Genomic DNA, 25,196 nt, shown 5'->3' with positions numbered 1-25,196 from the left:
GGGCTTGGCCCCTAAAGGTGCGGAGACTTCCGTACCTTTGGGCGGCCCGATGCCGGAGTGGTTTACGCCACTCCATCCCGCCGGGACCCCCCGCCCCGCCGGGTAGGGGAGAATCCCGGCCAAGGATAAAATCATATCTACGCAGTTTCACAATAAGTAGTTGTAGTCTAGGTGTTATATCATTCAGACTCTTATCAATAATGTTAACGAGCGGTCTGTTCCCACTGTGAATTTTGGTAAGCCCTACACATAATCATGAAATTTGGTTATTGGAGCAACAAGTCCAAGACACTCCTTTTGGATCTGAGCGTACCTACACTCAGTTGAGGTGATTGACCTTGAGGCGTAGGCGATGGGAACACAGTTGTGGAGGAGGACATCCTGTTGCAGCAAAACGGCACCAATGCCATTCTGACTGGCATCAGTGGAGATTTTAGTGGGTTTAGTCAAATCAAAAAATGTCAAGCTTGGAGCCTGGATCAGCTGTTGTTTCAGATCTAACTATTCTTCACTGTGATGCTGAGTCCATTCAAACTCAGTGTTTTTCTTGATTAGCTGACGTAATGCTGTAGTCCTGGTTGAAAGATTTGATATGAATTTCCCCAGGAAGTTCACAAACCCAAGAAAACACAAAACAGCCTTCTTATCTTTCGGTTGTTGCACTGTTTTCATGGCTTCAATTTTGTCATCGTCAGGTGTGACACCATGAGCTGATATATAGTCACCAAGAAGTTTTAGAGATGAGCTGGCAAACGTGCACTTCGATTGGTTAAGTTTTAAACCATATTTATGTATCCTTTTGAAGACTTTTCTGAGTCGAATCATGTGTTCTTCTCCTGTCGTAGACTAATGATTATGTCATCAACAGAAACACAAACACTCTCAATGCTGTCTGTCATTTGTTCTGGGGGCTGCTTTAGCTCACTGGGCTAAATCGCTGGCTTTGAAAGCAGACCAAGCAGGCCAGCAGCATGGTTCGATTCCCGTACCAGCCTCCCCGGACAGGCGCCGGAATGTGGCGACTAGGGGCTTTTCACAGTAACTTCATTGAAGCCTACTCGTGACAATAAGCGATTTTCATTTCATTTCATTATACGATGAAATATTTCTGATGCAGAAATAATACCGAAGGGCATTCTTTTGAAACAATACCTCCCGAAAGGTGTATTGAACGTGCAGAGTCATCAAGCTGCATCTGCCAAAATCCTTGAGATGCATCCAATTTGGTGAATATTTTGGCATTGGCCATTTTTGAGGTGATTTCCTCTTTTTTAGGTATTGGGTAATACTCTCGATGAATATTTCTGTTGAGGTGTTTAAGATCCATGCATATCCTTATGTCACCAGATGGTTTTTCCACACAGACTAGGGAGCTCACCAATCTGTTGGTTGCGTTACTTTTGATATTATTACTTGAGCTTGTAGTCTTGAGAGTTCAGTTTTCAATCGTTCTCTGAGAGGCACTGGTAGTCACATCGGTGGATGTGTTACTGGCTTGGCATCTTTCTTAAGGAAGAATTTTATATTGATATGGCAATGTGCCCGTGCCTTAAAAAACATCAGGGTATTCTTTTAATAATTGTTGGGTGTCATCTTTTGTTGTCGATGCCTCAGAAGTATTCAGGAAGATTCTCTGAATCAACTTTTTGTGAATGTACCTGTTGCTGGCATTGAGGTCACACAAGCCGTGCAAAATGATTTGATTTCCATTGTAATCTTTCAATGAGCATTTCACAGGCACTGTTGTAGCCGACAAGTCTTTGAAGTTGAGGAGATTTGCTGACGCACCTGTATCTAACTTAAATGTTATTGGACAATTGTTGATACATACTGTTGTCACCCACTCATTACTAACCATGTTGACTTGTTTATTTTTTTGTTGCTTGAAGAATTTTCTTAGTTGCGTGAAGAGCTTTCTTCTTTGCTTGAAGATCTGTCTTTGTTGATGCTTCAATCACGTCGACAAAGAAGATATTTTCCAAGGAGAAAATGTCATCATCTTGGGTAAAATCTTGCGGTGAATTTTTTTTAAAAATTTAGATTAGCCAATTATTTTTTCCAATTAAGGGGCAATTTAGCGTGGCCAATCCGCCTACTCTGCACATTTTTGGGTTGTGGGGGCGAAACCCACGCAGACACGGGGAGAACGTGCAAACTCCACACGGACAGTGACCCAGAGCCGGGATCGAATCTTGCGGTGAATTGACATTTTCGTCTTTTTCAACTTCTCTCACGTTGTAATTCTTCTTGTGTGTAGGAGGGAGACATTTTGCTGAAGACTGGCATTATTAATAATAATAATAGCTTATTGTCACAAGTAGGCTTCAGTGAAGTTACTGTGAAAAGTCGTTGCATTCCGGCACCTGTAAGGGGAGGCCGGTACGGGAATTGAAACTGCTGGCATTTTACTGTATTACAAGCCAGCTGTTTAGCCCACTGTGCTAAACCAGCCCCTAAAGCATAATGATTCATCTTTGAACATCTCAAACAGCGTTTTCCAAAAGCTGGTCAGTTTCGCTTTAAATGGGCGTTGCCACATCTGTGACACGTCATCACGCTGCCACCATGACGCATCATTGACGTTGGCGCATGCGACGTCTCGCATTCTTGTGCGGAATTTGCATGTCCCGAGTTGGAAAATGCGGCCGCGAAATAGCTGCCGTCTCGAACGTGCTTCTGTGCTGCCTGCAACACTATTGTTATTTCCCTGATGGATTTTTGCGCCTTTTTCGAGCGGATAAAACTCTAAGTATTGGCTTTTACTTTGTTCGCTGGAGATGCAGTTTTCAATAGCAATTTTCAATGTAAGATCATTTTGACGTAATAAGGCTTCTCTTAAAGATTCATCTGCTGTACCACAGATGATTTGATCTCTCACTAGACAGTCATGCAGATTAGCATAATTACAGTTTTGAGCTCGGAGTATTAGATCAGTTATGAAGTTCTTAACAGATTCTCCAACTTTTTCCATTCGCTTATGAAATTGGAATCGCTCTAAAATTTTGTTAGTTTGCGTTCTGCAGTGATCATCGAATTTTGCGATTATATGTTCAAATTTAGTTTTATCTTCGCCTGCAGCAAAAATAAATGAGTGGTAGATTTCAATGGCCTGCTGTCCTGCTAGGGACAGAAGCAAGGTGATTCGTCGAGCCTCTGAAGCGGTATTCAGATCACTAGCTTCCAGATAAAGCTGGAATTATTGATTAAACAGTCTCCAATTAAGATTAAGATTACCGGTTGTCTTCAGATGTCTGGGAGCCTGCACTTGATCCATCGAAAATCAATCCATAGTCGAGGATTCAGTTTCTGTGATGCCTTCACCAGTCGAATAGTCGGTATCGGAACGTTATCTTCTTTGTTTAAGTTTACTTACTAGTCTTTCTTAAAGCTTTTTCTGGCCTGGTACCATGTTATATTACGATTTTGTAATATATATATTACTCTTTTTGTCTAGCCGAGTTGTTGAAATATAAATGTAGTCTCCCAGTGATAATAAAGTAATTTAATGAGTAAGATAAAATAATCTCGGGAGTTTTTAGTTAATACTAAATTTGTAAACAAACAAATTACTGTAGATTAAACTGTTAAATAAGATGAAGATAAATACCGATATCTATTAACTACTCTCTCGCTCTGTACTCTCTGCACTCCAGACACACTCTCCACGAGGAAAGAGCGGGAAAACCTTTATATAGGTCCTGATAAGGCAGCACGGTGGCACAGTGGTTAGCCCTGTTGCCTCACGGCGCCGAGGTCCCAGGTTCGAATCCCGGCTCTGGGTCACTGTCTGTGTGGAGTTTGCACATTCTCCCCGTGTCTGCGTGGGTCTCACCCCCACAACCCAAAGATGTGCAGGGTAGGTGGATTGGCCATGCTAAATTGCCCCTTAATTGGACAAAATGATTGGGTATTTTAAATTTATAAAAAAATATATAGGTCCTGATAGTGTAGCCATCTAGTGTTCAGTGGCCTGCTCTAGCTTAACATAGTCCGGTTATGTATTATTACATACAGAGATCCCTACACTGGTTAGCCTACGGCGCTGAGGACCCGGGTTTGATCCTGGCCCCGGGTCCCTGCCTGTGTTGAGTTTGCACATTTTGAAATCTTTTTTTTAGGGCAGCACGGTGGCACAGTGGTTAGCACTGCTGCCTAACGGCGGCGAGGTCCCAGGTTTGATCCCGGCTCTGGGTCACTGTCCGTGTGGAGTTTGCACATTCTCCCCGTGTCTGCGTGGGTTTCACCCCCACAACCCAAAGATGTGCAGGGTAGGTGGATTGGCCACGCTAAATTGCCCCTTAATTGAAAAAAATGAATTGGGTACTTTTGGGAAATTTTGAAATCTTTGTTAAATCTTTTGTTATTATCACAAGTAGGCTTACATTAACACTGCAATTAAGTTACTGTGAAAAGCCCCTAGTCGCCACACTCCGGCTCCTGTTCGGGTACACAGAGGGAGAATTCAGGATGTACAATTCACCTAACAGCACGTCTTTCGGGACTTGTGGGAGTTCTCCCTGTGTCTGCGTGGGTCTCACCCCCACAACCCAAAGATGTGCAGGGTTCGTGGATTGGCCACACTAAATTGCCCCTTAATTGCAAAAAATTATTGGGTCATTTAAATTTATTTTAAAAAGAGAGACTGTGATGCCCTCCATTTTGAGATGACACTGACAAGGGGGCTTACTGAGTGCAGACCCATCCCCCAATGAAGTTTGTTGGCTCCCCCTCCTGCCAATGCCCCCCCTCCCCGGTTGAAGGAGTCAGTCAGGGTCACAGTGGTCTCTGAGGGTTTGTGAACTCCACGTTGCCGGACAGCCACGGGTTACAGTGATTGTGTTAACTTTTCCTTCCCCCAGTGTGTGCGCTAAGGTAACTACCTCTCCCAGCACAGACTGATCTCCATGCCTCCAGCGACACTGATAAGGAATGTCTGAACTGCTTCAGAGTCCAGTGACAGTGTCTGATTACATAGACACCTCCCACAACCGCCTCCCACCACCCCACCCCCCTCGATCGTCAGTCATCCTCTCTCCCCCCCCCCCCCCCCCCCCCCCCCCGCCAAATCCTTCTCAATCTCTGACAGACAGCACTAGTCCAGCTGCTCCCTACAAGCAATCCCCCCCCCCCCCACCCCCCAACGAGCTCCAACACAGAGTTTGGCTGCCTCTGACTCTATTCTTCTCTAATTGAGATTAGACAGCAGATGTGCAGCGAGTAAGAGGAAGAGAGGGAGCACAGAGCGAGAGAGAAGGAGATCGAGTCAGGCAGCATCAATCTGCAGGGACTTAATGAAGAACTAATCTTGAGAAGAGTTGGTGAAAGGACAGAGAAGAGGGGCTAAGATATCAGAGAGGAATCTTCAGCCGACAAAACACAAACTATTTTTCCAAGTAGCTGCGGGTTGTTTGGGTCCCAGCCCCATGGAGTCCAAGAGTTTGGTGGATACTCAGGCTGCAGCTCTCCGACAGGCTGTGGGCTACTTTGAGGGCACTTTGCAGGAGGCGATCAAGGAGGTTCACGTGGACATTGGCGCACTGAAGAGAGAGGTGGAAAAGCGAATCGAGGAAATGTTAAACCTGCTGAGCCCGGTCTCCCAGACACTGAACAATCTCCAGCTGGAGAACCAAGAGCTGCGAGATCAGGTGCGACGTCTTTCCCACCAGGTAGAACACCTGACAACAACAGTGAGTGGCAGCGGCAGTCAGGGGCCAGGAGAAAGGGCTGAGAGCGGCCTCCAACCTCCAGATGTAACCACGCTCCGAGCACCCTACCACACATCCTCAACCAGAACCAATGTAAGTAATGCAAAAACTGCTGGCAGCTTGGAGAGTCAGAAAGGCTGTTCAAACCTCGCCTTGATTCAGATTCATCAGTAAAGGAGCTTTCCTGCAAATTCTGGGCTGCTAGTTCAGTACAATATTCACTGGGTGCCACACACACTGACTCTCACTGGGGTCCCACACACACACTGACTCTCACTGGGGTACGGGTGCCACACACACTGACTCTCACTGGGGTACAGGTCCCACACACACTGACTCTCACTGGGGTACGGGTCCCACACACACTGACTCTCACTGGGGTACGGGTCCCACACACACTGACTCTCACTGGGGTACGGGTCCCACACACACTGACTCTCACTGGGGTACGGGTCCCACACACACTGACTCTCACTGGGGTAGGGGTCCCACACACACTGACCCTCACTGGGGTACGGGTCCCACACACACTGACTCTCACTGGGGTACGGGCCCCACACACACCGACTCTCACTGGGGTAGGGGTCCCACACACACTGACTCTCACTGGGGTAGGGGTCCCACACACACTGACTCTCACTGGGGTAGGGGTCCCACACACACTGACTCTCACTGGGGTAGGGGTCCCACACACACTGACTCTCACTGGGGTAGGGGTCCCACACACACTGACTCTCACTGGGGTAGGGGTCCCACACACACTGACTCTCACTGGGGTACGGGTCCCACACACACTGACTCTCACTGGGGTACGGGCCCCACACACACCGACTCTCACTGGGGTAGGGGTCCCACACACACTGACTCTCACTGGGGTAGGGGTCCCACACACACTGACTCTCACTGGGGTAGGGGTCCCACACACACTGACTCTCACTGGGGTACGGGTCCCACACACACTGACTCTCACTGGGGTACGGGTCCCACACACACTGACTCTCACTGGGGTAGGGGTCCCACACACACTGACTCTCACTGGGGTACGGGTCCCACACACACTGACTCTCACTGGGGTACGGGTCCCACACACACTGACTCTCACTGGGGTAGGGGTCCCACACACACTGACCCTCACTGGGGTACGGGTCCCACACACACTGACTCTCACTCGGGTACGGGCCCCACACACACCGACTCTCACTGGGGTAGGGGTCCCACACACACTGACTCTCACTGGGGTAGGGGTCCCACACACACTGACTCTCACTGGGGTAGGGGTCCCACACACACTGACTCTCACTGGGGTAGGGGTCCCACACACACTGACTCTCACTGGGGTAGGGGTCCCACACACACTGACTCTCACTGGGGTAGCGGTCCCACACACACTGACTCTCACTGGGGTACGGGTCCCACACACACTGACTCTCACTGGGGTACGGGCCCCACACACACCGACTCTCACTGGGGTAGGGGTCCCACACACACTGACTCTCACTGGGGTAGGGGTCCCACACACACTGACTCTCACTGGGGTAGGGGTCCCACACACACTGACTCTCACTGGGGTACGGGTCCCACACACACTGACTCTCACTGGGGTACGGGTCCCACACACACTGACTCTCACTGGGGTAGGGGTCCCACACACACTGACTCTCACTGGGGTACGGGTCCCACACACACTGACTCTCCCTGGGGTACGGGTTCCACACACACTGACTCTCACTGGGGTACGGATCCCACACACACTGACTCTCACTGGGGTATGGGTCCCACACACTGACTCTCACTGGGGTACGGGTCCTACACACACTGACTCTCACTGGGGTACGGGTCCCACACACACTGACTCTCACTGGGGTATGGGTCCCACACACACTGACTCTCCCTGGGGTACGGGTTCCACACACACTGACTCTCACTGGGGTACGGGTCCCACACACACTGACTCTCCCTGGGGTACGGGTTCCACACACACTGACTCTCACTGGGGTACGGGTCCCACACACACTGACTCTCACTGGGGTATGGGTCCCACACACTGACTCTCACTGGGGTACGGGTCCTACACACACTGACTCTCACTGGGGTACGGGTCCCACACACACTGACTCTCACTGGGGTACGGGCCCCACACACTGACTCTCACTGGGGTACGGGCCCCACACACACTGACTCTCACTGGGGTACGGGCCCCACACACTGACTCTCACTGGGGTCCCACACACACTGACTCTCACTGGGGTACGGGTCCTACACACACTGACTCTCACTGGGGTACGGGTCCCACACACACTGACTCTCACTGGGGTACGGGTCCCACACACACTGACTCTCACTGGGGTACGGGTCCCACACACACTGACTCTCACTGGGGTACGGATCCCACACACTGACTCTCACTGGGGTCCCACACACACTGACTCTCACTGGGGTACGGGTCCCACACACACTGACTCTCACTGGGGTACGGGTCCCACACACACTGACTCTCACTGGGGTACGGGTCCCACACACACTGACTCTCACTGGGGTATGGGTCCCACACAAAATGACTCTCACTGGGTTACGGGTCCCACACACACTGACTCTCACTGGGGTACGGGTCCCACACACACTGACTCTCACTGGGGTACGGGTCCCACACACACTGACTCTCACTGGGGTATGGGTCCCACACACACTGACTCTCACTGGGGTACGGGTCCCACACACACTGACTCTCACTGGGGTACAGTTCCACATACACTGACTCTCACTGGGGTACGGGTCCCACACACGCTGACTCTCACTGGGGTACGGGTCCCACACACACTGACTCTCACTGGGGTACGGGTACCACACACTGACTATCACTGGGGTAGGGGTTCCCCACACACTGACTCTCACTGGGGCACGGGTCCCACACACGCTGACTCTCACTGGGGTACGGGTCCCACACACACTGACTCTCACTGGGGTACGGGTACCACACACTGACTATCACTGGGGTACGGGGCCCACACACACTGACTCTCACTGGGGTATGGGTCCCACACACACTGACTCTCACTGGGGTATGGGCCCCACACACACTGACTCTCACTGGGGTACGGGTCCCACACAAACTGACTCTCACTGGGGTACGGGGCCCACACACACTGACTCTCACTGGGGTATGGGTCCCACACAAACTGACTCTCACTGGGGTACGGGTTCCCCACACACTGACTCTCACTGGGGTACGGGTCCCACACACATTGACTCCCACTGGGGAAGGGGTCCCACACACACTGACTCTCACTGGGGTATGGGTCCCACACACACTGACTCTTATTGGGGTATGGGTTCCACACACACTGACTCTCACTGGGGTACGGGCCCCACACACACTGACTCTCACTGGGGTACAGGTCCCACACACACTGACTCACTGGGGTACGGGTTCCACACACACTGATTCTCACTGGGGTACGGGTCCCACACACACTGACTCTCACTGGGGTACGGGTCCCACACACTGCCTCTCACTGGGGTACGGGTACCACACACACTGACTCTCACTGGGGTACGGGTCTCACACACACTGACTCTCACTGGGGTACGGGTCCCACACACACTGACTCTCACTGGGGTACGGGCCCCACACTCTGACTCTCACTGGGGTACGGGCCCCACACACACTGACTCTCACTGGGGTACGGGTCCCACACACACTGGCTCTCACTGGGGTATGGGTCCCACACACACTGACTCTCACTGGGGTATGGGTCCCACACACACTGACTCTCACTGGGGTACGGGTCCCACACACACTGACTCTCACTGGGGTACGGGTCCCGCACACACTGACTCTCACTGGGGTACGGGTCCCACACACACTGACTCTCACTGGGGTACGGGTCCCACACAATATCTGACTCTCAGGGGGGTACGGGTCCCACACACACTGACTCACTGGGGTACGGGTCCCACACACACTGACTCTCACTGGGGTAGGGGTCCCACACACACTGACTCTCACTGGGACACGGGTCCCACACACACTGACTCTCACTGGGGTGCAGGTCCCACACACACTGACTCTCACTGGGGTACGGGTCCCACACACACTGACTCTCACTGGGGTACGGGTTCCACACACACTGACTCTCACTGGGGTACTGGTCCCACACACACTGACTCTCACTGGGGTACGGGTCCCACACACACTGACACTCACTGGGGTACGGGTTCCACACACACTGACTCTCACTGGGGTACTGGTCCCACACACACTGCCTCTCACGGGTGTATGGGCTCCACACCCTGCACTGTCAGAGGGTCAGTACTGAGGGAGTGCCACACTGTCAGAGGGTCAGTACTGAGGGAGTGCTGCACTGTCAGAGGGTCAGTACTGAGGGAGTGCCGCACTGTCAGAGGGTCAGTACTGAGGGAGTGCTGCACTGCCAGAGGGTTTGTACTGAGGGAGTGCTGCACTGTCAGAGGGTCAGTACTGAGGGAGTGCTGCACTGTCAGAGGGTCAGTACTGAGGGAGTGCCACACTGTCAGAGGGTCAGTACTGAGGGAGTGCCGCACTGTCAGAGGGTCAGTACTGAGGGAGTGCTGCACTGTCAGAGGGTCAGTACTGAGGGAGTGCTGCACTGTCAGAGGGTCAGTACTGAGGGAGTGCCACACTGTCAGAGGGTCAGTACTGAGGGAGTGCCACACTGTCAGAGGGTCATTACTGAGGGAGAGCTGCACTGTCAGAGGGTCAGTACTGAGGGAGTGCTGCACTGCCAGAGGGTTTGTACTGAGGGAGTGCTGCACTGTCAGAGGGTCAATACTGAGGGAGTGCTGTACTGTCAGAGGGTCAGTACTGAGGGAGTGCCGCACTGTCAGAGGGTCAGTACTGAGGGAGTGCTGCACTGTCAGAGGGTCAGTACTGAGGGAGAGCTGCACTGTCAGAGGGTCAGTACTGAGGGAGTGCCGCACTGTCAGAGGGTCAGTACTGAGGGAGTGCCGCACTGTCAGAGGGTCAGTACTGAGGGAGAGCTGCACTGTCAGAGGGTCAGTACTGAGGGAGTGCCGCACTGTCAGAGGGTCAGTACTGAGGGAGTGCCGCACTGTCAGAAGGTCAGTACTGAGGGTGTGCTGCACTGTCAGAGGGTCAGTACTGAGGGAGTGCTGCACTGTCAGAGGGTCAGTACTGAGGGAGAGCTGCACTGTCAGAGGGTCAGTACTGAGGGAGTGCCGCACTGTCAGAGGGTCAGTACTGAGGGAGTGCTGTAGTGTCAGAGGGTCAGTACTGAGGGAGTGCCGCACTGTCAGAGGGTCAGTACTGAGGGAGTGCCGTACTGTCAGAGGGTCAGTACTGAGGGAGTGCTGCACTGTCAGAGGGTCGGTACTGAGGGAGTGCTGTACTGTCAGAGGATCAGTACTGAGGGAGTGCTGCACTGTCAGAGGGTCAGTACTGAGGGAGTGCTGCACTGTCAGAGGGTCAGTACTGAGGGAGTGCCACACTGTCAGAAGGTCAGTACTGAGGGAGCGCCGCACTGTCAGGGGGTCAGTACTGAGGGAGTGCTGAACTGTCCGAGGGTCAGTACTGAGGAGTGCCGCACTGTCAGAGGGTCAGTACTGAGGGAGTGCCGCACTGTCAGAGGGTCAGTACTGAGGGAGTGCCGCACTGTCAGAGGGTCAGTACTGAGGGAGCGCCGCACTGTCAGAGGGTCAGTACTGAGGGAGTGCCGCACTGTCAGAGGGTCAGTACTGAGGGAGTGCTGCACTGTCAGAGGGTCAGTACTGAGGGAGTGCTGCACTGTCAGAGGGTCAGTACTGAGGGAGTGCTGCACTGTCAGAGGGTCAGTACTGAGGGAGTGCCGCACTGTCAGAGGGTCAGTACTGAGGGAGTGCTGCACTGTCAGAGGGTCAGTACTGAGGGAGTGCTGCACTGTCAGAGGGTCAGTACTGAGGGAGTGCTGCACTGTCAGAGGGTCAGTACTGAGGGAGTGCCGCACTGTCAGAGGGTCAGTACTGAGGGAGTGCTGCACTGTCAGAGGGTCAGTACTGAGGGAGTGCTGCACTGTCAGAGGGTCAGTACTGAGGGAGTGCTGCACTGTCAGAGGGTCAGTACTGAGGGAGTGCTGCACTGTCAGAGGGTCAGTACTGAGGGAGTGCTGCACTGTCAGAGGGTCAGTGCTGAGGGAGTGCTGCACTGTCAGAGGGTCAGTACTGAGGGAGTGCTGCACTGTCAGAGAGTCAGTACTGAGGGAGATTATAAATTGGCGCGTTGTGTGTACACTCTGATGGACTGAATAGATTTTCTGGCCACGATTTTGGAGGCGAGCATGGAGTTTTCCCCGTTGCCTTGGACTAATGACTCTCCAGCAATGAACACCATAAATTTAGAATCTCTGGCTGTTACCACACTGCTGTTGTGGGATCTTTCTGTGCACAGCTTGGCTGCTGAGTTTCTTGCAACATTGTTTGCCGTTGATATTTTGGCTGTCAGCACCTTGGGTTGTTCTGAATTTATGAGAGAGTCTTTCTTTAGCACAAGTCTGTGTGAGTTACTCAGAGGCGAAACATGCATGAATGTTTTGTGCAGCAATCTGTGTGCTTACAGCTGCAGGTTACTGAGGAAGCTCAATCAGGTGGCTTTGGGGAAAGGCTGTGTCTGCACGATACCCCGGGAACTGTGCTTGCTGGACTGAAACTGCCCTCAGTCACACCCCGCCCTCCACCACCATCAAGAACCCCCTCACCCCTCCCACCACCACAGGGGCAGCTAGGACAGGAGGCCGCCGAGCTTCCTGCTCACTTTACAGCAATCCCACCCCGAAAATCCCCAGTCAGCCTGCCTGGTGTGGGAGTATACCCAGGAGACAAAACCGCGATGCCCCCACAGTGGAATAGTCCGCTAACAATAATGCTGCAACTGCTAATCTCCAACCATCCCTCCCTACCCTGCCCTCTGGACACCCACATTAGGGCAGTGCGGTAGCACAGTGGCTAGCACTGTAGCTTCACAGCGCCAGGGTCCCAGGTTCGATTCCCCGCTGGGTCACTGTCTGTGCGGAGTCTGCACATTCTCCCCGTTCTGCGTGGGTTTCTTCCGGATGCTCCGGTTTCCTCCCACAGTCCAAAGATGTGCAGGGTCGGTGGATTGGCCATGCTAAATTGCCCGTAGTGTCCTAAAAAAAGGTTAGCTGGGGTTGCTGTATTACAGGGATAGGTTGGAGGTGGGGCTAAAGTAGGGTGCTCTTTCCAAGAGCTGGTGCAGACCTGATGGGCCGAATGGCCTCCTTCTGTACTGTAAATTCTATTAAAAAAAACATTCTCATTCCACCCTCTAAAAACCCGATACCAGGAGGCAGCACGGTGGCACAGTGGTTAGCACTGCTGCCTCGGGCAGCACGGTGGCACAGTGGTTAGCATTGCTGCCTCAGGTAGCACGGCGGCGCAGTGGTTAGCATTGCTGCCTACGGCGCTGAGGACCCGGGTTCGAATCCCGGCTCTGGGTCACTGTCCGTGTGGAGTTTGCACATTCTCCCCGTGTCTGCGTGGGTTTCGCCCCCACAACCCAAAGATGTGCAGGGTAGGTGGATTGGCCACGCTAAATTGCCCCTTCATTGGAAAAAAAATAATTGGGTACTCTAAATTTATTTAAAAAAAAGAAAAAAAAAACCCGATACCGACCCTCCATCAGAAACTCCCGCAACTGATGTTTTTCAGCTTTAACACACGTATTCCAGTCACATTCAAACGGAGTCGCTGATTTATAATTCATCCAAAACAAGTACTGCACTCATCACGTCATCAAATAAACCAGACCCTGAACTAGAAAACAATATAAAAAACACTGAGGTTTCATACTGTCTCCGAACGAGCATGGTGACTGAGTGATGCTCCCCAGCCTTTTCCCCACACCCCTGCACATTGTTTCTGTCCAAATAATCATCTAATGCCCTCGATTGAACCTGCCTCCACCACACTTCCAGGCCACGCGTTCCAGATCCCAAACCACTCACTGAAAAGAAGTTTTTTTTTACAACCAGGTTTGCTTCTTTTGCAAATCACTTTAAATCTGTGCCCTCTCAATCTTCACCCTTTAACGAGTGGGAACAGTTTCTCCCGATCTGCTCTGTTCCGCCCCCTCATGATTTTGAACATCTCTATCAAATCTCCTGTCACCCTTCTCTCCAAAAACTGTCTCAGCCTCTCCAGTCTATCCTCATAACTGAGGAATCTCACCCCGGGACCATTCTTGTAAACGTCTTCTACACTCCCTCCAACCTGTTCACATCCTTCCTACAATGTGGAGCCTAAAACTGTACACAATATTCCAGCTGAGGTCTAACAAGTGTCTGTATAAGTTCAGCCTAACCCCCTCACTCTGCCCTGATCAATCAAGCCCAGGGCACTATCTGCTTTACTAACTGCTCTCTCTGCCTGTCCTGACACCTTTAATGGTCTGTGCACATATACACATATAGACCCCAGTGTTATACTGTACTCTCGCAGTCTCTCATCATTTATTCTGGAGCACCCCGTCAACGATCAGAACAATTATCAGATTTGAAACTTCCACTGTTCCCACCTCCCTTTACCGTTTTTCTGCTTTCCTGTGGAGTTTGGGTCCTGTCACTCTGTGACTCTCGGGATCGAGAGTTCAACTTTGGCCAGGAAGCCAGGGGATGGGATTCTCCGACATGTTTCCCGCTGGCACGCCGTTCGCTGGCGGCAGGGTTTTCCCATTGACGCCACCCCATTCCATCGGGAATCCCGAGGGCGGGACTGACGGCAGCACCAGGGAATCCCTCCATCAGCGAACTGCCGGGGAATGCCGGCCAATGATTCACAGCAAGATCAGAGGATACAGGGGCATTGTGGGGGAGGCCGGGAACTCCAGACTGCAAGGAGTTACAATCCCATGGGAACATTTTGAGGAAAAGCAGAGGGACCTTCTCTTGGTGCCATGATCGACATCACTGAAACAGATTGTCTGATCCGTAAAATCCCTACAGGGCAGCAGGCCATTCAGCCCATCGAGTCTGCACCGACCCTCTGAATGAGCACCCCACCTCAACACACTGCCCCATCCTAATCCTGTGACCCCGCGCATTGACCATGGCCAATCCACCTAACCAGCACATCTTTGGACTGTGGGAGAAAACCGGAGCACCCGGAGGAAACCCACGCACACACGGGGAGGACGTGCAAATTGTACAGACGGTCACCCGAGGCCGGAATCAAACCCGGGTCCCTGGCACTGTGAGGCAGCAGTGCTAACCCACCGTGGTCATTATCACATTGTAGTTTGTGGATCTTACTGTGCACATATTCATTGCCTCGTTCCCTGCATTAGTTTATGACAGTAACTAAACTTCAAAAAGTACTTCATTTGTGTGAGGTGCTTTGGTACCCGCTGAGGTCGTGTCAGGCACTATACAAATGCAACTCTTTTTAGTGAGAGAAAATAACCCACACGATTTAAAAAAAAACATGTGTTTGACGTCACTGAGCCGATTGGTCCACAGGATGTGAGATAAACAATGTTCAAGCTGGAAACACGGGAGAGATGGAAACTGCACACCCACTCGTCATCACTCACTTTTCACTGGAGATATAGAGGGAGGGAGAAAGTGAGAGACAGAGATAGCTGGAGAGACAGTAAGATATAGACAGGCTGAAAGAGATATCGATAGAGAACGAAGATACACAGAGTGATGGGAGGATGAAAGACAGAGACCAGGAGGAGGAGAGAGGCAGACAGTGAGACAAGGTCCCAGAGAATGGTTCACGATGGTTTTATTCCAAATTCAACGTTAGCTAAATCTCAGCAATGGAGTAAATCACCATAAACTCTCAGTCAGATACACACTGCAACTCCCTGGGTGACCAATCGTAAGCCAGAGTTGATGACACACATCCAGGTGACATCTCAATTCAGGCAGAATTTGACTGAAAAAGGTCAAGGCAGCTTCAGGTGATTAATGTCAATGCTGGGAATGAGAACACACCCAGTTCATACCCAGTGTGAACACTAACACTCCCAGGACAGGTACAGCACGGGGTTAGATACAGAGTAAAGCTCCCTCTACACTGTCCCATCAAACACTCCCAGGACAGGTACAGCACGGGGTTAGATACAGAGTAACGCTCCCTCTACACTGTCCCCATCAAACACTCCAGGACAGGTACAGCACGGGGTTAGATACAGAGTAAAGCTCCCTCCACACTGTCCCCATCAAACACTCCCAGGACAGGTACAGCACGGGGTTAGATACAGAGTAACGCTCCCTCTACACTGTCCCCATCAAACACTCCCAGGACAGGTACAGCACGGGGTTAGATACAGAGTAAAGCTCCCTCTGCACTGTCAGAGGGTCAGTACTGAGGGAGCACTGCACTGTCAGAGGGTCAGTACTGAGGGAGTGCCGCACTGTCAGAGGGTCAGTGCTGAGCGGGCGCTGCACTGTCAGAGGGTCAGTGCTGAGCGGGCGCTGCACTGTCAGAGGGTCAGTACTGAGGGAGGTCTGCACTGTCAGAGGGTCAGTACTGAGGGAGTGCCGCACTGTCAGAGGGTTAGTACTGAGGGAGTGCCGCACTGTCAGAGGGTCAGTACTGAGGGAGTGCCGCACTGTCAGAGGGTCAGTACTGAGGGAGTGCCGCACTGTGAGAGGGTCAGTACTGAGGGAGTGCTGCACTGTCAGAGGGTCAGTACTGAGGGAGGTCTGCACTGTCAGAGGGTCAGTACTGAGGGAGTGCCGCACTGTCAGAGGGTCAGTACTGAGACAACGCTGCACTGTCAGAGGGTCAGTACTGAGGGAGTGCCGAACTGTCAGAGGGTCAGTACTGAGGGAGTGCTGCACTGTCAGAGGGTCAGTACTGAGGGAGTGCTGCACTGTCAGAGGGTCAGTACTGAGGGAGTGCTGCACTGTCAGAGGGTCAGTACTGAGGGAGTGCCGCACTGTCAGAGGGTAAATACTGAGTGAGTGCCGCACTGTCAGAGGGTCAGTACTGAGGGAGAGCAGCACTCTCAGAGGGTCAGTACTGAGGGAGTGCCGCACTGTCAGAGGGTCAGTGCTGAGCGGGCGCTGCACTGTCAGAGGGTCAGTACTGAGGGAGTGCCGCACTGTCAGAGGGTCAGTACTGAGGGAGTGTCGCACTGTCAGAGGGTCAGTACTGAGGGAGTGCTGCACTGTCAGAGGGTCAGTACTGAGGGAGTGCTGCACTGTCAGAGGGTCAGTACTGAGGGAGTGCCGCACTGTCAGAGGGTAAGTACTGAGCGAGTGCCGCACTGTCAGAGGGTCAGTACTGAGGGAGTGCCGAACTGTCAGAGGGTCAGTGCTGAGGGAGTGCTGCACTGTCAGAGGGTCAGTACTGAGGGAGTGCTGCACTGTCAGAGGGTCAGTACTGAGGGAGTGCTGCACTGTCAGAGGGTCAGTATTGAGGGAGTGGTGCACTGTCAGAGGGTCAGTACTGAGGGAGTGCTGCACTGTCAGAGGGTCAGTACTGAGGGAGTGCTGCACTGTCAGAGGGTCAGTACTGAGGGAGTGCTGCACTGTCAGAGGGTCAGTACTGAGGGAGTGCTGCACTGTCAGAGGGTCAGTACTGAGGGAGGGCTGCACTGTCAGAGGGTCAGTGCTCAGGGAGTGCCGCACTGTCAGAGGGTCAGTACTGAGTGAGTGCCACACTGTCAGAGGGTCAGTACTGAGGGAGTGCCGCACTGTCAGAGGGTCAGTACTGAGGGAGTGCTGCACTGTCAGAGGGTCAGTACTGAGGGAGTGCTGCACTGTCAGAGGGTCAGTACTGAGGGAGTGCCGCACTGTCAGAGGGTCAGTACTGAGGGAGTGCTGCACTGTCAGAGGGTCAGTGCTGAGGGAGTGCCGCACTGTCAGAGGGTCAGTACTGAGGTAGTGCCGCACTGTCAGAGGGTCAGTACTGAGGGAGTGCCGCACTGTCAGAGGGTCAGTGCTGAGGGAGTGCCGCACTGTCAGAGGGTCAGTACTGAGGGAGTGCCGCACTGTCAGAGGGTCAGTACTGAGGGAGTGCTGCACTGTCAGAGGGTCAGTACTGAGGGAGTGCCGCACTGTCAGAGGGTCAGTACTGAGGGAGTGCCGCACTGTCAGAGGGTCAGTACTGAGGGAGTGCTGCACTGTCAGAGGGTCAGTACTGAGGGAGTGCCGCACTGTCAGAGGGTCAGTACTGAGGGAGTGCCGCATTGTCAGAGGGTCAGTACTGAGGGAGTCCCGCACTGTTAGAGGGTCAGTACTGAGGGAGTGCCGCACTGTCAGAGGGTCAGTACTGAGGGAGTGCCGCACTGTCAGAGGGTCAGTACTGAGGGAGTGCCGCACTGTCAGAGGGTCAGTACTGAGGGAGTGCCGCACAGTCAGAGGGTCAGTACTGAGGGAGTGCCGCACTGTCAGAGGGTCAGTACTGAGGGAGTGCCGCACTGTCAGAGGGTCAGTACTCTGGGAGACATGAATCAGGACTTTGTTGTGTGTTAAAATCTGTCAAAATGTATTTGAAATGGCCGGGACATTTTCACAATGTCATTGGTGATGTATATTGACAGGTTGTTGTTATTGGGTTTTCATGTTGGCTGTAAATTCTATATGGTTAATATCACAAGTTTACACCTCAGCAATAAGGCTCTGGGGAAAGAGCTGGGAACTGAATCCTGACAAGTAGGAACAGGTTCAGCCACTGAAGACAGAGTGAGAGAGAGAGAGAGAGATAGAGAGGTTGCGTTTACAGACAACCTGTTTATTGGGTTGATTCCTGTCAGCAACATCCCCTAGAGATTGCAGGCGGCAGACTATTCAATGCTCCATAAGGTAACGGTAAATCATCTGATCGAACTGGCAATTTAAGCGATGACCAAGGGGCGTGAGGGGGAGGCTGTGAATTGTATCTGGGTAACAGGTCAGTGCTTTCACACTGGGCTGGGTAAAGTGGGGATGAAGGCAGTGGTCAGCTTTATCGTTCACCCTGCGAGCTCCCAATCTCTTCTGCTTGTCCTGACACCTCAAGAACCCCCAACTCCAGGAGCATGGACAGTAATTTAAGCCCATGTTATTCACATGGTGATCGAGTGTGATTGGGAGTGGGTCGCACAGCCGGTCCGTGCCATTCTACACCAGTATTAACAATTGGGCCAATGTTAAATCGAAGCCCTTGTCAGCTTCTTAGGTGAAGGTCAAAGATCTGATCCTCACTATTTTGAAGACGGGCAGGGGGTTCTGTCCGGTATCCTGAAGCCAATATTGAATCAACAACAGAAAATCAGATGATCGGCTGATTTTCACATTACCATTGATGGGATCTTTCTGTGTACAACAGTGACTGCTCTTCAAAAGATTCTGCTTTGGGACATGATTTTTTTAAATTTAGAGACCCCAATTCATTTTTCCAATTAAGGGGTAATTTAGTGTGGCCAATCCATCTGCCCTGCACATCTTTGGGTTGTGGGGGTGAAACCCACGCAGACACGGGGAGAATGTGCAAACTCCACACGTGACCCAGAGCCGGGATCGAACCTGGGTCCTTGGCGCCGCGAGGCTGCAGGGCTAACCCACTGCGCCACCCCGAGGCTGCAGGGCTAACCCACTGCGCCACCGCGAGGCTGCAGGGCTAACCCACTGCGCCACCCAGCTTTGGGACGTAGTGAGGTCCCCGGGATATAAACCCATCAAGGCTCCTTCAACAGCACCTTTCATACCTTCCACCTTCATACAAGCCACACGCCATCCTGACGTGGAAATATATCGGCGCTCGTTCACTGTCACTGGTTGAAATGCCACCCTAACGGCATTAAATGCTGACCTTCCCGTTCTGTGATGCTCACGCCCTGTTAATGAATAATTAAATTAAGGTTCCTCCTTCCGTCCGCATAGTTATTTTTCCCGACCAATATGACTGACGTTACTCCCACGTAAAGCGAGGCTGAGTGAAGTGAGGAGTGTGCTGATTGCTCACATTGACTGTGAGAGCCGTGCGCTCCCTCTGTGGAAATATTTATTTTGTTTTTACCATTTGAAGTTGATGACATTTCTATCAATATATAAATTGTTGAGCATTTTCTGTAGCTCATTATGAAATATTCGGCATGTATTAAATGTATTTAATCTGACACATGGAGTCATGGTTAGCGAACAAGCCGATTTCAATCTTGCGGCCACTCAGATGAAGAAGGGCCACTCATGCGGCCCACTCTCTGGCCTAGGTTGCCCCTCCCTGCTGGGTGCTCATTAGGCTGTTTCCTGGGGTGGGGTTGTCTTAAAGAAAGATTGAGCAGCTTGGGCTTAAACTCATTGGAGTTTAGAAGAAAGAAACATAATCTTATTGAAACATGCAGGATCCTAAGGAGGTGTGACAGAGTAGATGTGGAGAGGACGCTTCCCTCGAGGTGGGTAGCACAGCGGTTAGCACTGTTGCTTCACAGCACCAGGGTCGCAGGTTCGATTCCTGGCTTGGGTCACTGTCTGTGCGGAGTCTGCACGTTCTCCCCGTGTGTGCGTGGGTTTCCTCCGGGTGCTCCGGTTTCCTCCCACAAGTCCCGAAAGACGTGCTTGTTAGGTAATTTGGACATTCTGAATTCTCCCTCTGTGTACCTGAACAGGCGCCGGAATGTGGCGACTAGGGGCTTTTCACAGTAACTTCATTGCAGTGTAATAATAAAGATTATTATTATTATAAGAACTAGGTAGCACAGTTTAACAATAAGGAGTTTCCCATTTCAGACAGAGATGAGGAGGAATTACTTCCCTCAGAGGGTGGTTAGTGTTTGGGATCCTCTTCCCCAGCGAGCACTGAAGTGTTGGCTCATTGAACATATTCAAGGCTGATTTAGACAGATTTGTGATAGGCAAGGGAGTGGAGGGTTATGGGAGGACCTACAGGAAGGTGGAGTTAGGGCCATCATTTGATAAGTCGTGATCTTATTGAATGGTGGAGCAGGCTCGAGGGGCCGAATGGCTTCCTCCTACCCTGGGAAAATCTCTAGAGTTGTTGCAACTCAGTGAACAGACCTTTTCACTGTGAAGGTAGCAATTTCTGAGCTGATCCCATATTCCCAAAGGATGGATCTGTGCAAATGGATTCAGTTTGCAGTTGTTAAAAAACTTGGCCGGGGTCGGGGGGGAATCAATGGATCAAATGGTTAAGGAAGGAAGTTAAATATAGTGAGAGAGGGAAGAAAAATGGGAGGCGAGAGAGAGAATAATGAGAGAAGAAGTGGAAGTGACAGATAGAGACAAGAGAGACAGACAGACAGAAATGGAGAGACGGAGGGAGAGGCAGAGATGGGAGTTTAGCATTGCCAAAGATCAGGGCTGTCACCCTTTGGCCAAGCTGTTTGACTGGGCCATCTGTTGCTGATCCATGTCTATCAGTCTGTGGCGGCTGCTTGTGCCCCTCCCCCGCAGAGTTGCCGGAACATTCTGAGCAGCTGATGTCACCAGTTGCTCCAGGAACTGTTCCCCTGTAGTTTCCTCTGTGTTCCTCACCACTCCTGGCTCGAGCCCCTCTCCTCACCCTCACTCCCTCCCCTTTTCCCCTCCCCACTAACAGCTGCCTCACATTGCACAGTTATGCTTTTTTTAAAGGTCCAGTTTGTCAACAATGCAGTCCCCCATCATGAACACCAGCTGTGGAATCTCTTTTCTTGCTAAACTACGTTTTCTCCCAACCCTCATGGGCAGAGGTTATTTTCGGTCTAATTGAACAAAGTTACTGACCACAAGGGGAAAGGGGGGTTATGTGAATGGAAGTCTTTTTACTCAGGGGGATATCACACAGCACAGGAGGCCATTCATCCCATCGTGCCTCTGCTAGCGCTCTGAAAGAGCCATTAAATCCCCACTCTACCCCCTCCCCACATTTGTCCTCTTCCAGTATTTATTGAATTCCCTTTTGAAAGTTATTGAATCTGCTTCCACCGCCCTTTCAGACAGCACCTTCCACACACTGTGTGAAAAAAACCCACATCTCTTGTCGTGAATCTGTGCTCTCTGTTTTCATAGATTTTACAGCGCAGAAGGAGGCCATTCGGCCCATCGAGTTCACACCGGCTCTTGGAAAGAGCACCCTACCCAATCCCACTCTTTCACCCTATCCCCAGTAACCCCACCCAATATAACAGCCTCCCCGAACAGGCGCCGGAATGTGGCGACTAGGGGCTTTTCACAGTAACTTCATTTGAAGCCTACTCGTGACAATAAGCGATTTTCATTTTCATTTTGGACACTACGGGCAATTTATCGTGGCCAATCCACCTAACCTGCACGTGTTTAGACCGTGGGAGGAAACCGGAGCACCCGGAGGAAACCACGCACACACGGGGAGAACGTGCAGACTCCGCACAGACAGTGACCCAAGCCGGAAATCGAACCTGGGACCCTGGAGCTGTGAAGCAATTGTGCTAACCACTATGCTACCGTGCTGCCCTGTTAATCGACCCTTTCACCAGTAGAAATGGCTTCTTCCTCTTTATTAGAATCAATCAGAGTTTTGAACACCTCTAACCTCTCAGACACTGCACAGTAAATAAATAAATAAAATAATCATTGTTGTCACAAGTAGGCTCACATTAACACTGCAATGAAGTTACTGTGAAAAGCCCCTAGTCGGCACATTCCGGCGCCTGTTTGGGTACACGGAGGGAGAATTCAGAATTCTCAGCTGACACGGGAATCGAACCCGCGCTGCTGGTCTTGTCCTGCATCACAAACCAGCTGTCTAGCCTACTGAGCTGAACCGGCCCCCAATAGCAGTATAGCTTTTTATTCAGGATAAAAGAGGTTAAAACAGTGTTTTACAAACTTTTCTTCCCAGGACCCACAAGTTGACCTTTGTGATCCATGGCGGCCGACCTTCGTGACCCCTTGGTCCTCACCGTCTCACTTGCTTTGTCATCCAATGTAACATGTCTGCTAAGGACTTTAGCTGATGATTTAAGTTCTCGCTGCGTCCTTTGAATAAAATCAAGAGGTTTGTCCTCCAACCCACGCCATACTTAGTCTTCAAATGCCTTTGAGGGTTTGAATTCGCCAGCACTTCCCTGCATGTAACACTCATGGATGTTGCATCAGCACAATTAACAAAGCCATACCTCAAAAGTTTATACTGCTTTGCTCCCGATTTGTTTTTTCTTTGTTGGCTGTTCACCGCAGACTCTGGGGCTCTGTACAGAGCTAACGCTAGCACTGCATTGTTCTGCTGTGGCCTCTCCTTGGACTCTCCCAAGCAGCCCTCTCTAGCAGATTCAGTTGTGAGTTCCTGGCCAGAAGGTGCACTGCCTGTTTGTGTCTCTGGCTCTCTCTTCCTTATAGCACAACAATCCATCTTCAGTTCTTCCTAGTTCCTTGCCTTACTAGCTCGCAGCTAGAAAATGGAGCAAATTCTCCGGTGTGACTTTGCATCAAAAGAACGGACATACGTGACGTCAATGTTCATGCTGGGCGAGTGACCTTCTCTCTGTCGCCACTTCTGGCCGGAAGACTGCATCGTTCCCTTTAAAAGCCATCGCCGCCAGCATTCTCAATTTAAAAGCCGGTTGCGGACGTTGCGCGTTTCTCCCATGATCGGGAACGCCGACGCCCTCCGGATACCTGCCCACCCTCCCCTGGGTCACGACCTGCACTTTGAAAATGCCTGGGCTAGAACACGGTCTAAGGATAAGGAGTCAGCCATTTAAGACTGAGACAAGGAGACTTTTCTTCAGTCAAAGGGTTGTGAACCTTTGGAATTCTCTGCCCCAGAGTCCCGTGGATGCTCCATCCTTCAGAGTATTCAGGACAACGGGTGATTGAGTTTTGGATTCTGGGGGAAATGGAGGGATATATGTGGGCAGTGTGCGGGAAAGTCAAGTTGAGGCAGACAATCACCCATGATCGTACTGAATGTGGAGCAGGATCAAGGGGCTGAATAACCTTCTCTTTGAGAGCAGTTTTGCTCGCCTTCCATTCCTTTTTGAGAACACAGGGTGAGAAAGGCAGGATGTAAAACAGCATTGAGATCAAAGAGCATTAAAGACAAAACAAGATAAATCAAGAAATAACCTAGGTTTTAAAGGCTGGAGGTTGGAGGAGATTCAACAGGTTCAGGGTGGAATGAATGGAGGAGAAGGTGTGATGCACCTTGACGTTGAAACAATTGAAGGAGGTGAAAGATTGTGTGGGACCGGGTATCTGAATTCAGGAGGAACACAAGAGAACATTGACAATAGTAATATTGATAAAGAGAAAACAAGACTTTGACAAAGAGATTGAAGGCAATCGGTCTGTCATGCTTCTCTATATTAAAAAAGAATCCTGGGTTCAATTCCGGCTTCGGGTGACTGTCTGTGCAGAGTCTGCACTTCCTCTCCGTGACTACGTGGGTTTCCTCCGGGTCCTCCGGTTTCCTCCCACAGTCCAAAGATGTACAGGTTAGGTGGATTGGCCATGATAAATTGCCCCTTAGTGTCCACGGTGGGGTTACGGGGATTGGGTGGGGGCATGAGCCTCGGTAGAGTGCTCTTTCAGAGGGTCAGTGCAAACTTGATGGGCCAAATGGCCTCCTTCTGCAGTGTAGTGATTCTATTCTCTGAAAGGTGCTAAATAAATACAAATTGTCTCTTTCCAGATAAGAGTGGAACTGTTTATCAGGAAACAGGCTGTTTTCTCTGACCAGGAACATCAGTGATGTTCAAGGCATCTCTCCTGTCATGGGGTCTGTGTCCAAGGTTTTAAACAGCATGGGTTGTTAGATTTGGCACTTGATAAGGAGAACAGTTCAGATCAAAAAGGGGACAGTTTCCTGAGGCAGATGGATGAGTTGTGGGAGCTATATTTAAAACCAGGAGAGATTAGGCCTGGTATATTGATGATTAGATACAAGAGGAGCCGTTAAAGAGATGAGAAATTGGGAGTTGTTGGGGTGTCACAAAATCGGAGAATTGAAAGGAGCTGAGAGAGCTTTCAATATTCAACAAGGGAGAGAAGACGCAGCGATTCAACCATTACCCTGAGGATTGGAGTTTGTCAGAACTGTCATGAAAGGTGATGAGTGAACCATCAGTAAAAGCTTCGATAGGGTTGGCGGAGAGCAATGGAGATCCTTACTTTGGGAAGAGGGAAAGTGGGAGAGGGCTCTTGGTGCTGGGAACCTGGGTTCATGGAAAAAGAGTCATGAAGATTGATCAATTATAACCAAAGATGCAGTGATGTGACAGAACGTGGATAGCATTCATATCTATAGTCATACATAGGGTGATAATGTTCCAATATCTATTGGTCTCCAGCAGATATGGTCATCATCCAGGCGATAGTCTAGGTTGCCAGTGATGGGAGTCATAACTGGGCCTGAACCTATCCATACCCACCAGCTGATGGCTGACAGTGATCTGGAGTAGCACGCCCGTCCAACAGGGACATCTGTCTAATTGTAGTGCCTCAGTTGCTAGCCACGACTCAAATCAGCAAACGCAAGGGAAACCAGCCGTCAAATCGGCAACTTTCTAATTAGAACCATGTCACCCAGTAG

At 51.2% G+C, this 25,196-nt stretch overlaps 1 protein-coding gene across 2 annotated transcripts in view; it reads left to right on the top strand.

Annotated features, from left to right (window-relative positions):
- Positions 1–1,988: 1,988 nt before the first annotated feature.
- The window catches only part of smtnl (smoothelin, like), a 56,851-nt gene continuing 33,643 nt past the window's right edge, over positions 1,989–25,196 (top strand). The window contains exons 1-2 of one of the 2 annotated variants that reach the window (XM_038814740.1): positions 1,989–2,004; positions 5,200–5,798. In XM_038814740.1, the coding sequence (XP_038670668.1) occupies positions 5,424–5,798 (375 nt within the window). In that variant the 5' untranslated portion in view covers positions 1,989–2,004; positions 5,200–5,423. Of the gene's footprint in view, positions 2,005–5,140; positions 5,799–25,196 lie in introns of those variants that run through there. The other variant, XM_038814742.1, reaches the window with a different exon arrangement.

Source organism: Scyliorhinus canicula, chromosome 12 (assembly GCF_902713615.1).
Source record: "Scyliorhinus canicula chromosome 12, sScyCan1.1, whole genome shotgun sequence".
Lineage (NCBI taxonomy): Eukaryota > Metazoa > Chordata > Chondrichthyes > Carcharhiniformes > Scyliorhinidae > Scyliorhinus > Scyliorhinus canicula.
Note: the sequence above shows the minus strand (reverse complement) of the source record. Positions and strands in the feature narration are given on the sequence as shown.